Source organism: Arachis stenosperma, chromosome 7 (assembly GCF_014773155.1).
Source record: "Arachis stenosperma cultivar V10309 chromosome 7, arast.V10309.gnm1.PFL2, whole genome shotgun sequence".
Classification (NCBI taxonomy): Eukaryota; Viridiplantae; Streptophyta; class Magnoliopsida; order Fabales; family Fabaceae; genus Arachis; species Arachis stenosperma.
In genome coordinates, this window is record NC_080383.1 from 13,948,533 (window position 1) to 13,965,213 (window position 16,681).

General features: G+C 33.5%; 2 protein-coding genes and 1 long non-coding RNA gene across 3 annotated transcripts; 2 read left to right on the forward strand and 1 right to left on the reverse strand.

The window, feature by feature from the left end:
• Positions 1 to 6,088: 6,088 nt before the first annotated feature.
• LOC130940514 (uncharacterized) lies at positions 6,089 to 8,102 on the reverse strand. Its single transcript, XR_009070311.1, has 3 exons — positions 7,671 to 8,102; positions 6,687 to 7,004; positions 6,089 to 6,315 (listed from the first exon to the last, which is right to left on the reverse strand). It is a non-coding gene; the product is annotated as an uncharacterized LOC130940514 (long non-coding RNA).
• A 423-nt stretch (positions 8,103 to 8,525) lies between these two features.
• Positions 8,526 to 12,093, forward strand: LOC130940513 (probable LRR receptor-like serine/threonine-protein kinase At3g47570). The gene is made up of 2 exons (XM_057868666.1): positions 8,526 to 11,235; positions 11,547 to 12,093. Exons 1-2 carry the CDS (start codon positions 8,544 to 8,546, stop codon positions 11,918 to 11,920), a joined length of 3,066 nt encoding a protein of 1,021 aa, XP_057724649.1. The 5' UTR covers positions 8,526 to 8,543; the 3' UTR covers positions 11,921 to 12,093.
• Positions 12,094 to 14,981: 2,888 nt separating this feature from the next.
• LOC130939435 (uncharacterized) lies at positions 14,982 to 15,434 on the forward strand. The gene is made up of 2 exons (XM_057867538.1): positions 14,982 to 15,128; positions 15,207 to 15,434. The coding sequence occupies exons 1-2, from the start codon at positions 14,982 to 14,984 to the stop codon at positions 15,432 to 15,434; spliced, it is 375 nt and encodes a 124-aa protein (XP_057723521.1).
• The last annotated feature ends 1,247 nt before the right edge of the window (positions 15,435 to 16,681 follow it).

Below are 16,681 nucleotides of genomic sequence, written 5' to 3' on the forward strand. Positions count from 1 at the left end.
AAGATGTTTTCCTTCTGCATGCATCATTCGAGTAAGATGGAGAAAATGGAGGTTATATATCACTACTTCAAATCAAAAGTCAAGAACAAAATTTGGAGCCAGAGAATTGATGAATGGCTCAGATTTTTAAACCTAAATGAAAAAGGAAGAAAGAGAAGCAGCTAGGTAAGAATGCATGTGAACTCTAATCACTAGTGCTGTCCCATCTCTTCTTTGTGCTACTGTTATGATATTTGGGGAAGAAGAACAAGTCAAATATTTTCAACCAAGATTCAAATTTTTGGAAGCTTTATTCTTCTTTAAAAAAGTAAACGGTTAGAAATTGAAGTAAGGAGTATGAGCACACAGTTAGGTTCTCATAATTTTCGAGCTTAATCTTCTTCTCCTTCATGGTTTCACATTAAATTTTCTGTTCTTCAGTATTCATCTTTCTTTATTTCTTTTCAATGGAAAAAGACATTAAGTGAGGTATCAATAAAAGCCATTGAGAGAAAAGACAAAGAGGGTTATCCAGAAAAATCCATAAAATTATGTCAAACTCTTTTATTTGTATTTCTGTTTTGCATTCATGATCTTGAAAGAATTTCCTTGCTAAGTTGGGTAAGCACTTAGTAGTTGAAAGTCTAGGGATGTACCTAGCCAACTGAGCTTGGGTAGAAGCTTGGTTTGTCCTAGATAGGATTGGGTAGAATTCTAGAAAATTGGTGATTGTAATCATTGTAAAAAATAGTAAAAATTCTACTACTATTGTGGAGGAGACTAGATGCAGGTTATATTGCACATGGTGGCTGAACCAAGATACATGGTTGTGCCATTCTCTCTTCTCTGCTCTTCTTCTATTTTCTTTTGATATGAGACAAAATAAAATTGTCTCCTGCATTATCTTTTCACAAAAGTCTTAGCAATCCAAAAGTAAAGAGTTTGCTCAATTCTTGATCAATCGTGAAGAGACAAAATAAAATTGTCTCTTGTGTTTTAAAGTGACAAACTCAATAGCCAATAAGTTCCGAATTCAGTTAAAAGCTAAAGTGTACAAGTTTTAAAAAGGAGGTCATAGATTTAATCTTCTTTTTCTAGGCTATTGACAAACCTTCACATTGATACATATGTATTCGGTTCGTTTTGCAGATAATACAACAATGACAATTATAGTGTTATTAGCATGATAGCTTTTGCTTTATTGCATGCAACTCAGTTATGTCATCTTTTATGCTCATTCATCGATTAGAAAACTCTTGAGAACATACAACCATAGTTAATAAAATTGGCTGATGTTCAATTGAAAAATTGGTGAAGTGATTTAGACGATTGGGTTTGACACTATGACCGTTTAAATAATTAAACCGATAAAAAACGGTTAAATTCATAAAAACCGGTCAATTCATGTACAACCGCATAAAAACTCCAAAAAAAGCCAAGCTCACAATGTTGTGGATATCTTTTCCAATGTGATTCAAAAACTCCTTAAAAAAGTATGCCTGAAATCCATCAGGCCTGGATCCTTGAAAGAGTTCATACCCATAATTATCCTTTTAACTTCTTCTAAAAACACTAGTTCTATGAGATATCTGCACGCCTTCTGACTTAATTGTCGGAGGGAAACATCCCAAGAACATCTATATCCACCTATTTTCTGCTGCAAAATAGCCTCTGAAAAATTTATTAGTTTCTGCTTTCAAGTCTTTCATGTTATCAATCGAAGTCAAAATATTAAAATCACAGCTATCCAGAAAAAATAATAAGAATGATGATAGAGTATACCAACAACATGGTTTGGAATAAGTCACACAAAAATTATGTCTTTGTCGAAGTCTTCTCCTACTACTGGGAGGCCTTCATTAACTGTTTATGGGCCTAATATTAATGGGAGAGTTTTAGAGAGAATTTGACCTGTGTATTTTTCATAGATTTGTTGCTTAAAGCTATTGAACATACTATATTGGGTTAAGTACTATTTTCGTCCCTAAGGTCTAGGGCGAAAATCAAATTCATCCCCGACCTTTTTTTGTTATTAAAATCATATCCAACGTTACAAAATGTTATAAAATCGTCCTTTAATACTTCAATTTTATTATTTTGACAAAATTACCCTTTATAATTAATAAAAATAATATTAAAAAAAAACAAAAAAACCCCTCCCCCCACCCCTTACCCGAACCCAAATCCTGCATCTCTTTAGTTTCTTCCCTCTCATCCCTCTCATCCCCTTTTTCTTACCTTTCCTCCTACCCTTTTCTTCGAACCCCCCTCCCAACTATAACCCCAATTCTTCTTCTCTCTCTTTCCGCCACCGTACCATCTCCGCTCCCGCCTCCTTTCTACCTTCTTCTCCCCGACGAGGTCCACAACCTCGCCGCCCAGTCCCACATCGCCGTCTCCGTCGATAGCAAAACGCACCGAACCAGCGAGTCCAATCCTGTGAGCGTTGCAAGAGGTCACTGCCATGGACAGCGAAGAAGTCAGTGACTCTGTCCCTACGATTGGCTTGCAAGGCGTGAACGACGAAGAAGCGGAGAAGAGAAGTTGATGATCTTATCGACGTGAAAGCCCTTTCCAAGATCGGTTCGGAACTCAGAGTCGTAGGATTGGATAGTGTTGGTGAAGCCTCGGAAGACGTAATGCATGTTCTCCATTAGCAGAGAGAGCGTGGGTTAGGGACTGGCAGAACAAGAAATATAACCATCTTCGTTCCTCCTTTTATTTTTTTTTAATTCTTTTTAATTTCTATGGGTGCGAATTTTGGATTTGAAGTGCAATTGATAATTGTTAGTGATTTATTTTGTGGTTGTTATTGCTGCTGAATTTGTTATTGTTGAATTTGCTGGATTTGTTGTTGTTGCTGGTGAAGAAGAGTAGAAGAATTATTGTTGCTAAATTTAGTTGTTGTTGTTGCTAAAGGAGAGAAGAATTGGAATTTTTTGGGTGGGGGAGGGGGAGGAAGGGGGAGTCCGAAAAGAGCAGAAGGAAGCTGAATTTGTTATTGTTGAATTTGCTGGATTTGTTGTTGTTGGTGGTGAAGAAGAAAAGATGAATTGTTGTTGTTAGATTTAGTTGTTGCTGTTGTTGAAGGAGAGAAGAAGAATTGGAGTTTTTTAGGTGGAAAGAGGGAGGAAGGGGGAGTCCAAAAAGAGCAGAAGGAAAGGGATGGAAAAGGAAGAAACATCGGGGATGGGGATGGGGATGGGGATGGGGATGGGGTGGGGGAGGGTTTTTTGTTTTTTTTTTTAATATTATTTTTATTAATTATAAAGGGAAATTTGGTCAAGATAATAAAATTGAAGTAGTAAAGGATGATTTTATAACGTTTTGTAACGTTGGGGATGATTTTAATAACAAAAAAAGGTCGGGGACGAATTTGATTTTCGCCTCAGACCTTATGGATGAAAACAGTACTTAACCCTACTATATTCTTCTAACAACTTTAAAACCCACACACATATAACACCGTTACAAGTCAGAAGTTCCGACTGTCACTAAAACCTAACCATCCACCAAAATAAATTGATTAACCAAGTAATGCAACCTATTATAAACCCATTTAGCTTAGTGAAAGCAATGTACTCACCTACTATTTGTGCGAGTATTCAGTGAAAATATCGTTGCTGACATCGCATCTACCTCCGCGCTTCAAGGGATTCGAAGATAATGACAGTGAATAATGGGCGTCATGATGATAAACGGAGTCCTAACGTTAATGGTGATGGTGGTGACGTGGGAGATGAGGTTGTAATGGTATAGGATTTCTATGTAAAAACAAGAATGAATGGTGGGGTTTGGTGTCTTTTCAAGACTTAGTTTCGTTAGTATGGAGGGAAATCAGCAGGTGCTAAACACAGTATTTCATACAAATTCAGAGATTATTTTGTTCTTCTCGTACATGTAGACACTTAAATGTTACGTATGTAAGTTTACATACCAACTTAGCAGTCTCCGTCAGTGAGTTATGCTGAAAAATGAATGAGCTATGTTTGATGAAAAAAAAACATTAAAAATTAATCTGTATATTAATTTTTTTTTAGAAACTAAAATGTCCATCTCTAAAATTTTTAAGGATTAATTTAGATAATTTTTTTTTGGCATTTTACAATTGTTAGTGACACTATTTTAACACTAATTAATTTATTCTTACTTGATTTCGCAGTCAACCATTTAATTATATGGACTTATTGTGAAGTAATTTTTGGCTGGGCTTCCAAAGTCCAGCATAGCTTTCCAAATTGTTTGAAAAACGAAAATTTAAGTATTAACTTATTACAATTCGCATGACGAGGGACAAGGATATGTATGAAAGATTGTAAGCACAAATTGACAAATTCACATCTCGCACAGCGGGGACTAAGTCTTAGTTTGACAAAATTTTTATTTTTTAAAAATAATTTATTAAAATTATTTTAAAAAATTATTTTTTAAAATTATAATATTTATGTCTGATAAATTAAATTAAAAAATAATTTTTAATAAATATAAATAATAATATTATATTTGATAAAATATTTTTAAAATTTTAAAAATATTATAATAGATATAATTATAAGAGTTAAATTTTAAAATTTATTAACATATAAAATTATATTAAATTTGTTAATTTTAATAAATATAATATAACTTTTAAAATATTTTTTTAAGTATTTTTAAAAGCAAAAATTACAAACAAATATATTTTTTTTATTTGTCAAACACAAAATAAAATATATATATATATATATATATATATATTTAAATACAAATACTTTCCTCAAAAACCTTTACCAAATTAAGTTTTACACTCATGACCTTCATTCCATCAAAGATTGAGTGGTGGCAGTTATCAATCTTGATTAGCCTTGCTGTCCGCTCAAATAATTTATTCAATGATTTGCAATGAATTTTTTTTTGAGTTAATACTTAATTTAGTCCTTTAATTCGTACGCAAACTTTAATTTAATTTTTAAAATTTTAATTATTTTTATTTAATTTTTAAATTTTATAAGCGTGATTTATATTAATTTTTGAAATAATTTCATTATGTTTAAATAGTCTAAAAATAACGTTGTAATATTTGTTTTGGGATAAAAAATTTCAATAAACATCACTTATAATATTTTTGGGTTATTAAAATATCAAAACCAAACATCTAACTATTCATATTAGTGTTCTATTAACGTCTATGCATAAAAAATCGTTTCAAAGATTAACATGAGTCAATTTCACAAAATTTTGAGACTAAATAAAGCAATTAAAATTTTAGAGACTAAATTAAAATTCGTATGCAAATTCAAAAACCAAATTGAATTTTATCTCGAATAAGCTGTACATCTTTATTTATAAATGATATAATATATGTATAATATAAAGAGAAAGTTTAGAGTCAGTATTTTTATTAAAATTTAGCTCACAGTTAATTAGTAGAAAAAAAGTGAACAATCTTACACTATTAAATATAATTTTATATAACTAAATTAGGTTGGTCGAATGGTTAGTTTACTTTTTTGCTTAAGCAAGTGTTGAGGGTTCAAATTCCGCCTTATGCATGCAGTAACCTATTAGCCACCACCAATAGACCTTTAAATGGAGTTCAGATTCGCGATAAATTAATTTTTGACCTGTCGAGTTAGAATATATATATATATATATATATATATATATATATATATAATTTTATATTATTAAAAATACTAATAATAATAACCAATTGATGGCTATAAATTTCAAGATATGTTGGCTCAATATAAATTTCAGCTTGTTAAGCGTCACAACTCACAAACAATGAGTCCGACCACACAAATTAACTTGATTAACTTTGTAACTAATTATAATATATTTAAATTACTAATATATTTTATAAAAGAAATTTTTATCTGTTTGACACATAAGACACTCCTCTCATCAAAATAAAATATATGGTTATTATTAGGGGTGTTTGTGGTGCAATTTGGTTCGATTTTTGAAGAAAAAACCATTCGATCTGATCGTTTAATTAAACTGCGGTTCAGTTTGATTCGATTTTTTTATCAAGGTCATCCGAACCAAACCAAATCAATTAAAATCGGTTTGATTTAGTTCGGTTTGTTCGGTTTTTTCAATCAAATCAAAAAATAACCACATACTATTATGCAAAGTCATAACATTGAAATTATAGAATACAAGTACACCATAACTAACAAAAGTCTTGATTCAATAAATTCAACAACAAAAGAAATTAAAATACGACAATTAAAGAAGTTTAAAGGTTTAATAGTCAACACAACAAAAAATAAAAACAAATTTCCAACAACAGATAGCCACGTCTTGGTGTCCTCTCCAACAAAACAATGAAACTTCTTCAAGCAAATCTACCTGAAATCAAAAGACAATTACATAATAAAAACAATAATAATTGGAAAAAACACTTGATCATGTCACAAGTGAATCTTCACCATCATCTCTTAGGACCCATTCTAGGGACTACCTTATCAAACAATGTTAAAATTTTACCACTGACATGTCCAATACTCCAATCAGAAAAGATCCACACACATAGACCACTACAACCTTTATTTAAAGTGCACTTGATTTTATGATTAATTTGAACAATTATTTTAAAAAAAAAAGATTAACCATTGTACTTGTCAACCTAAAATTTACTTAAGAGACCTACGATCAAGATCTATGGAAAGCACATTCGAAACTATGCTGTTAGATTGAGATGAGTTTAAGTAAATAGTTACCATGAATGGTAAGATCTATAGAAAGCACATTCGATGCAAGACCACCATGAATAGTTCCAGGCTCAGATGCCAAAGGGTTTGTTGCTCCAATCAACTTTCGGCCAGTTGCAACAACACCTTTACCCTCCCAAACCATGGCAACAATAGAACCAGAGATCATGTATTAGACCAATCCATTAAAGAAAGGCTTTGTAATTACTAGCAATTTGTGGAGTTTCTAAGCTAAATTATTACCACGTATGTTAAGTAGTAACAAAAACAAAAGAAATTACCTTTCAAGTAAAATCCCTTCAATTTACTAATAATAATCTCCCCAACCTGAAACAGAAAGTAGCTTTTTTTCAAATATTATAAGGGGAAAAAAGAACAACATTGACCTATTTTACAAAAATAGCTACCTTCATCAACATAATTACTAACAATTTCAAACAATTAGTAATGAACAAATAATTAAAAAATCAGTAATGAACAATAAACAACAACAACATAATTACTAACAATTTCAAACAATTAGCAATGAACAAATAATTAAAAAATCAGTAATGAACAATAAACAACAACTAGCAATCAACAATGAACAATGAATAACAATCAACCATGAACAATGAACAGCAAAGTAATTACTAGTAATTTCAAAAAATAACAACAAAATAATGAACAACAATCAACAATCAAACAACAAATATATAGAACAATGAAACTGAGATTATTGATTTATTGATTAACAAGTTAACAACAACCAGTAGCAAGCCAACAATCCATCAATGAATAACCAAGTTAGCAAACAATTCAACAAACAGAACAAAATCAGCAACAATGAATCAAATTACCAAAATAAATCAATAATTTAACCAGCAACAATACCTAACAAAATAAATCAATAACCAGCAACAATGAATCAAATTAACAATGAATCAACAAGTCAGCAAGTCAGCAATAAAGTAAACAATATCAATGAATCAACGATTTAACCAAATTACATACCTGACTCGGTGGCTCGGGCTCCATATCTGACTTGAATCGGTGGCTGGGTGGGAGACTTGAATCGGTGACTGGTGGGTGCTGTGTTGTGGGTGGCGACTGGCGAGGGTTGTGGCTCTGCTACTGCTGGGTGCGAGGTTGCGAGGGTCGGGCTCTGCTACTGCTGGGTGCGAGGAAGGAGGCTCGTGCTCTGCTACTGCTGGCGCTGGGTGCGAGCCTGCGAGGGACGAGGGTCGTGCGCTGTGTGCGAGGGTCGTTCAGGCTGTAGTGCGAGGGTCGTGTGCCACTGCAGAGAGGAGAGCGCGACGGTGAGAGGAGAGCGCGACGGTGAGAGGATGAGACTGAGAGCTTTGGATTGGGGGTGGGAGGCGTGGGGTTAGGGCTCACTTCTGCTCAGTAATCGCGCTCAAGGGAATTGGGGTTTGACCGTTTGGGGGGTGGGGTGGGGGTGGGGGTGGGGGTGGGGGAGTGGGTTGGTTTTAAGGGGTTTTTTACTAAACCGATTCGGTTCGGTTCAATTAGAATTTTCTTGGTCAGAATCGAAAATCGAATCGAACCGTAAAAAAAATTGCAAAACCCTTTTTTCGATTTTTTCGGTTTTCAATTTTATTCGGTTTTCGATTTTTTCGATTCGGTTAATCGATTTAATTCGGTCCAGATCGATTTTGAACACCTTAGTTATTATTAATTATGGTATATTTGCATTCAATATTGTGTAGTAATATAAACATTTTATATTAGGATGCATGCAATGATTTCCAAGTTTAACCCAAACCTGAATTTGTGCGGGATTTAAAGTCTCTACCTGTATGTTTCAATCAAATATTTCTTCACACGTTCCAACTTCCAACTGCATATACTACTCACACAGCAAAAATGATATCAGCTATCATCATCTTCTTTCTTTGTTTTATTGCTTCACAAACCTTGTTAGTGTTCATGCCGTATGCTACAACAGCCGCTATGCCTTTGAGTTCAGAAACCGACAAGCTCGCTTTGTTAGCTTTGAAGGTAAAGCTTACCAATGGTAATCACGACAATAATGCTCTGCCATCATGGAATGAGTCTCTCCATTTCTGCGAATGGCAGGGCGTTACGTGTAGTCGCCGCCACAAGAGAGTCTCAGCCTTGCAACTGCAAAATCAAGACTTGGGAGGAACTCTTGGACCAACTCTTGGAAATCTAACCTTCCTCAAGAAGCTCAATCTCACTAACGTCAACCTGTATGGCGAGATTCCAAGAGAAGTTGGTCGTTTGAAGAGGCTTCAGATTCTCTGCTTAGACATGAATAATATTCATGGGGAAGTTCCTATGGAGATAACCAACTGCTCCAAGCTTCAGGTAGTTTTCTTGAATTACAACAACCTCACTGGGAAAGTTCCTGCATGGTTTGGATCCATGGTGCACCTTACTTGGTTGCAACTTGGAGCCAATAATTTAGTTGGAAGAATTCCACCTTCCTTGGGAAATCTTTCATCGTTGGAGACTCTGTCACTTGCATACAATCATCTGGAAGGAAATATACCTTATGTTTTGGGTAGGTTATCCAATTTGAATTCTATTTTTCTTGATTCAAATAATTTGTCAGGCATGATTCCTCCTTCACTTTACAACCTTTCCAATATTCGAGATTTTCATTTAGGGAAAAACCAATTAGTGGGTACTCTTCCTTCAACTATAGACCATGCTTTTCCCAATCTCCAGCAGTTTACTATTCCATTGAACCAATTTACCGGAACTTTTCCATCTTCAATATCCAACCTGTCTCAGTTGCAAGTGTTTGATATAGGAGTGAATAGTTTTAGAGGACCAATTCCTCTTACTTTGGGACGCTTGAACAAGCTTCAGGTACTTTTAATGGATTATAACAATCTTGGAAGTGGACAACCTCATGATTTGGATTTCCTTTCCTCACTAACCAATCTTACTCAATTGCAAAGGTTGTCTTTTGAGGCAAATAATCTAGGTGGTGTATTGCCAGATCTCATAGGCAACTTATCTACCCATCTCTATTTACTTGATATGTGGGTTAATCAGATATCTGGGAGGATTCCTCAAACCATTGGGAACTTAATCGGCTTGACTACACTTATTTTGGCACAGAATTCCCTTGAGGGATCAATTCCAGATTCAGTTGGAAAGCTTAAAAATCTAGCAAGATTGAACTTGCAACAGAACAAGTTATCTGGTAACATTCCTAGTGTTATTGGCAATCTTACTATGTTATCTGAAGTTTATCTTGGCATCAATGAGTTAGAAGGAAGCCTTCCATTTACTCTTAGGTACTGCAGCATGATGCAGAAATTTGTTGTAGACACAAACTACTTAAGTGGTAACATACCCAATAATACATTTGGGTATCAAAAAGGTTTAATAACTCTTGATTTATCCATCAATGCCTTGACCGGTTCCGTTCCTTCAGATTTTGGTAACTTGAAACAACTTTCCATACTGTATCTACATACAAATAATTTGTCTGGTGAAGTTCCCCTGGAACTAGGTGCTTGTTCTGCTTTAACAGACTTTTGGCTGACGAGAAACTTCTTTCATGGAAGTATACCTTCGTTCTTTGGTTCTCTAAGAAATCTTGAAATCTTAGACTTCTCAATCAACAACTTCTCAGGCACAATTCCGAATGAACTCGAGAATCTGACTTTTCTGAATTATTTGAACTTGTCTTTTAACCATCTTTATGGTGAGGTCCCAATAGGAGGAATCTTTAGAAACATCACGGCAATGTCACTCATTGGAAACGAAGATATCTGTGGTGGGATACCTCAGCTGAATCTCCCTCCATGTCCTGAGTTGCTTTCACATAAACACAAGAGTTCTTTTAAAGTTACCCTGATCATTGTAATTAGTGGGGTTTCGGCATCTTTTGTGGTTTTCATCTGCATTTGTTATTTGAGGAAAAAGCCCAAAACATTATCTTCTTCACCATCACTGGAACATAGGTACTTGAAGGTTTCTTATGGAGAGCTACATCAAGCAACCGACGGATTTTCTTCATCAAATCTAGTTGGCACCGGAAGCTTTGGCTCTGTATATAAAGGAACACTTGTCCAATTTGAAAGACCTATTGCTGTGAAGGTGTTGAATCTTCAAACACATGGGGCATCAAAGAGTTTCATGGCCGAATGCAAAGCTCTCGGAAAAATCAGGCATCGGAATCTTCTAAATATACTTACTTGCTGTTCAAGTCTCGATTATAAAGGTGATGATTTTAAGGCCATAGTGTTTGATTTCATGTCTAACGGGAGTCTAGAGACCTTGTTGCACAACAATGAAGAAAAGGAGTCCAAAAACCTGAATCTCAACTTTGAACAAAGGGTTAACATTGCTCTTGATGTAGCTTTTGCATTGGATTATCTTCACAATGATTCTGAGGAAGCTATAGTTCATTGTGATGTTAAGCCGAGCAATGTTCTTCTTGATGATGACATGGTTGCCCACTTGGGGGATTTTGGGCTTGCTAGGCTCCTTCATGGTCATGGAGGCACTGATTGTTCTAGTGGAGATCATGTTAGTTCATCTGCAATTAAGGGAACTATTGGATATCTTCCACCCGGTAAGATACTTTTTTTATCCTTACTAAAATGTTTTAAATTATGTCTCACCTTTGTTTGCCATATCATAATAATGGGAGAAGCTAAGTTACTAAATTCTTTTTTTGTTAGTAGAATTCTGTTATAATTTATATTAGGTTAAGTAAACCATCATAGTTACAATATTATACTTACAGTTCAAACTTTCAAAAATCAATTTGTTGTCTTAGATATTGTATTAATTGACACCTTTGAAATCCATGTGACAAAGGTGTATTTATATTCTTTAACTTCATTTTCGTTTGAAGAATTGTTATATATTCAAATGAAACAGAGTATGGAGCAGGTGGCTCAGTGTCAGCAGAAGGAGACATGTATAGCTATGGAATTCTTCTTTTGGAGATGATCACTGGAAAGAAACCAACTGATAGCATATTCGGTGAAGGCCTAAGCTTACACATGTTTTGTAACATGGCAATTCTTGAAGGAATCAGTGAGATTGTTGATTCAAGATTGCTCATTCCAATTACTGAACAAGAGGGAAGAAGGGTCACAAGGCAGCAAAATATGGAAGACACCATTCGAGAATGTCTTGTGTCTTTTACTAGGATTGGAATTGCATGTTCTGAAAAGGTTCCATCTCAACGAATGGGCATAAAAGATGTCATAATGGAGTTACATGCAATTAAACAGAAACTGCTTTCATAAAGAGCCATTTTCATGAAAACAAAATCATGAATTGTTTTCATCACTTGGATTTATCAGAGTTGGATTACTATGCTAGTGTTCATTTGTTGTTTTATGTGAATAATCGTCTGTTGTACTTTACATTGCTTCAGCTGTATCTGGCAGCCTAATTGTTTGTCTATGTTTTTTGTACTCTTTGCAACAATCTATTCTTAATATATAAAAGTAGATACATAGGTTTACCCACGTTACTTCTAAGTTATTTCTCTTCTTCTACTAACGCCATGTCAGCACCAACGCTTACTTGGCAAAATTTTAGAATCCACCACTCAAATATTGCCAAATTAAACTTTTATTTTCACATAAAAAAAACACAAAAAAACAACTAAAAAACACAATAAAAACCAACTAATTAACTTTTTTCCAAATCAATCCTTATTTCTAAAACAACAAAAACACAAATTAACATTTACTCCAACAAAAAGCTCTCAAAACCAAAGAGCTTATTACCTTTCTCAAACTCTCACCCTCTTACCACCTTTCCGTACCAAGATCCTATTTCCTCCACCCTCTTCCGGTCCCATGAGCCATTGTTTTTTCCTCAAAACAAATTGTACATCACGATATCCATCTCCGGCGGAGCCGCATTGCATAAATTACAAAAATCAGGGCAAACTCCATTTCTCCTCTTGCGGTTTCCCTGCCAGAGCTCGATTCTGGGTCTCAGACCAACGTCACCATTCGGCGCTGCCAACGTAGGAAATTTGTCCCAGATATCTTCATAAAGATTTTCAACTTTGCCGTTTACTTTTCTCATTGTTCAATATCATTTTCAATAACCCTATTTATTTGTTATAAATAATAATATTTTAATTGTGAACTCATTGCAAATAGCACAAGTTTATGTATTTCTCTTTTTTAAATAATTCTGTCCAACGGTCACAACCAAAATTAATGTGCATCTAAAATTATTACTCCCTATATACTATCAATTGTAATATTTCATCATTAAATTATAAATTGTTATTTTACATGTGGAGTACTTTTTCCACAATTTACTTCCTCTTTTTCAAATTGTTATTCCACATGTACAGTATTACTTCCACAGTTTACTTGGAATGAATTATCATTCTTTGACCATGTCTTATTCTCTTTATTGTAGAAGGATTTGCAGTGGTAATGACAGACCGAAAGAGTTAATACCCAAAATTGCTAGATGAAAATCAATCAATCACTATTTAGTAAAATGTTTTAAAAAAACTAAAACAAAAAACTTATATATTATTATTCAATTGAAACATCAAGTACTAATTAAATACAATAAACATACATTAAAAGTGTCATAATAATAATAATTATAAAAAATTTCAGTTACAAATATTCAAATTCTACAACTTATACATATTAAGACTCTTACCACTCTTTATTTTTTAATCTCTTATACTAATTGTCAAAAATTTTTTAAATTTAATATAACATTTTTATATGTTTTTCATTCTCATTTATTTATTTTTTTCATTATTTACAAACAAAAAAACCGCAAGACAAGACAAAGTGTAGCCATTAATGCAAATCGCAAAATGAAAAAAAAAATGCAGTTTTGTATAACTCTAATATAAATAACCTATGTCTTTTTTGAAAATAAATAAATTTAAAATCTATTTATAATATGTTCTCTAAAATTTTTTAATATAACATTTATTAAAATATACTATATAGTATAAATAATCTATCTCTCCGCGCATTGCGCGGGTCTCACTCTAGTTTCTATAATTTTAATATCAATAAAAGTTATAATATAATATAATCTAAGTATTCATATTCATACCCATATTTAAAACACTGTATATTATTGCCAATTTTGAAACTAAACATATATATTATAATTGTTTTAGTACGATAAGAATTTGAACATGTAATTATATAAATTATTAGCTACTACATAAATTACTTATATAAAATATATATTAAATATAAAAAAAATATTTATATAAAAATATATGATGGCTTATTTTTGGATTTTGTTAATTTGTATTTTAAGGATATAAGTTAAACATATTATAAAAGAAAATGTTTATAAAATATTAATTTTTTTATATTTTTAATATATTAAATACATAAAAAATATTAAAATGTTTTATTATTATATTTTTAAAATGTGCCTTAATAACACAAGTTAGTTAAATTCTTTTAAATATCACATTATTTAGCAACGTTAAGTTCTTAACTTATATCTTTAAATTATCTTTAAGTATTTCTTTTCTTTAACAAAAGAAGACTTCAGATTTAGGGATGGTTTAGTGTTTTCATAAGGATGGGGATTCCTCCTCCGTCTCCGTCTTATTTCTGTCACAAATTTTTATTTATTTTTCTTGCAAGAGAGGTAAATATCTGCAAGTAACCATGAATATTAAGTAGTGACAAAAAAAAAATTAAAAAAATCACCAAAAAAACCATGAATATTAAGTTTTAGGTGTATGAAATTAAAAGTTAAAACATAAATTTAACGTAATCAATATATACAAAAAAATTTTAACAAACAAATTAAAATAAAATAAAATAAATTTCCCTAAATGCTAAAAATTTTTCGAGAATTTGTAGGTTTTCGTGGAGTGGATTTTGGTATTCATCCCGGTTTATTTGCCGGAACGGTCCCTATGACTATGAGGATTTTGTGCGGATCTCTGTTAGTCCCTTCGTTGTGGGTAATTTCTATGAAGGGTAAAGTATACTTTTTGTCCCTAAAGTTTACTAAAAGTTTTAAAATTACCCCTAAGTTTCAATTTGTTTCAATTTTATCCCAAAAGTTTTTGAATTGCATCAATTTTACCCCTGAACGTTAACAGCGTTGAAATCACTAACAGACGTTAATGACGTGGCAACAAGGAGTTCCATGTGGCAACTATGTGTGTGACTCATTTGTAAAATGTTTTTTTAAATAATTTTTAATTTTTGTTTAAAAATTTATATTAAAAAAATAAAATAGGTAAAAATCCCATCATGAAACCCTAAAACTAACTTCTTCATTTACGTCTGCGTCTTCGTCTTCTTCATTCTCTGTAAGAATCAGAAACCCTAAGGAATGGCTTCCCAAGGCTCTGTATCATCACAAAAAAGTAGTCGGCGACGAAGAACGCTGACGTGCAACTGTGGTGAACCCCCTGTACTGAGATGGTCGAAGACACCAGACAATCCCGGCCGGAGATTTTGGGGCTGTGTATACTTTGATGTAAGTTTGAGTGCTTTCTCATTTTGATGTCTTCCTGAGTATCTTCAATTTCTTTTTTTTTTTGTGTTTATGTTGCAGATTGGGAAGGAGTGCACATTTTTTTCCTGGGCGGATGGAGTTGCAGAGATAGAAGAGGCTGAGGTTGCAAGGTTGAAGATGAAGATTTCCACCTTGAAGGCTAAATTAGTTTATGCCAAATGCAAACTGTTGGTGGCTGTAATTTTTGGTGTGTTGGGTTGGTTTATGGTGATTCTAATGGTTTATCTGTGGGTGAAGAATGGAACCCATTTGAGGTTAGGGTACTAATGCGTTTGTGACAGATGAAAATAGCAGAGTAAGAATAGGATGGCTGTTTGTAAACAGTTTCAAAACTGTACTAAAGTCGAAAACTTGTTAATGTTGTTGTCCTTGAAGTTTAATTTATGTTTCAAAAGTATCCCTAAAAGGATTAAAATAGTTTGGCACTAAAATTGGCATTAAGAACCTGTTGTGACAAAGACAAACTCTAATTAAAATTTGCATGACATAAGTTGTTAATCATAAGCAAAATAACATAAGTTGTTAATCAACATAATCTCAAATTAACATAAGTCATAACCGAAGTAAAAACTGAATTACATAATCTCCAATTAACATAAGTCATAACCAAAGTAAAAACTGAATTACATAATTCGTAAGCAAAATAATTCAGCAACAAAGAAAGAGTTGGAGTCATAGGTCATAAGTCATAATACAAAATGCCAATATTGTTCAAGCTTTCAAAAGAAACACCAATTACAAGATTTGACACAACTAAGACCCTGTGAGAGTACTCTGAGTTTGACTCCCTTGTGATGAGGGTTGTCCATGTGCAGTTGAAGTGGAGTTGCTCCTAAGGATTCTAGTTGGTCTTGGTGGCTGGAATTTTTTTTGTGCAGTTGGTTGGGTATTAGGCCTTGCTGCAACATTGGCCAACCTGGTCCTCTTATGCGCTGAGCCAGTAGATCCAGCTTTCTTAGCAGTGCTGTGCTGGGATGGTGATGATGTAGCAGTTCCAGCATTATTGTTTTGGGCCGACGATGTAGCAGCAGTAGTTTCCTATGATGGACATGAACAAAAAACAGCCAGTTACAGTTTAAAAAAGGTAAATAGCATTAGAAACAGTCTTATGTATGGAAAAGGAAACAATAGACAAGTACTTACGGTTGGTCTTCTAAGAGGGCAGCCTCGCTTGTTGTGACCCAATTTTAGACAATGAGAGCATTTTTGTTGTAACCCCAGCCTAGAAGTGCTTGGGCCGTGTGGTTCTTCACCCTCTCCTCTTGCTCTTTTCTTCTTAGGCCTCCCAATTGGCACTCTGTGTGGTGGAGGAACCACATCTGGATGAATAGTTCTCTCCCACATTGTATGTCCATTGCAAGGGTTAATCATGGGGGCATAACAAGCCACATAAGCAGCTTTAGTGTAACAGGTGGCAACATATTTTCTAATATCATCTTTAGCACAATTAATTGCACTAACTGCATGTGGACAAGGTAAACCTGTCATTTGAAACTTTCTACAAGTACATTCTT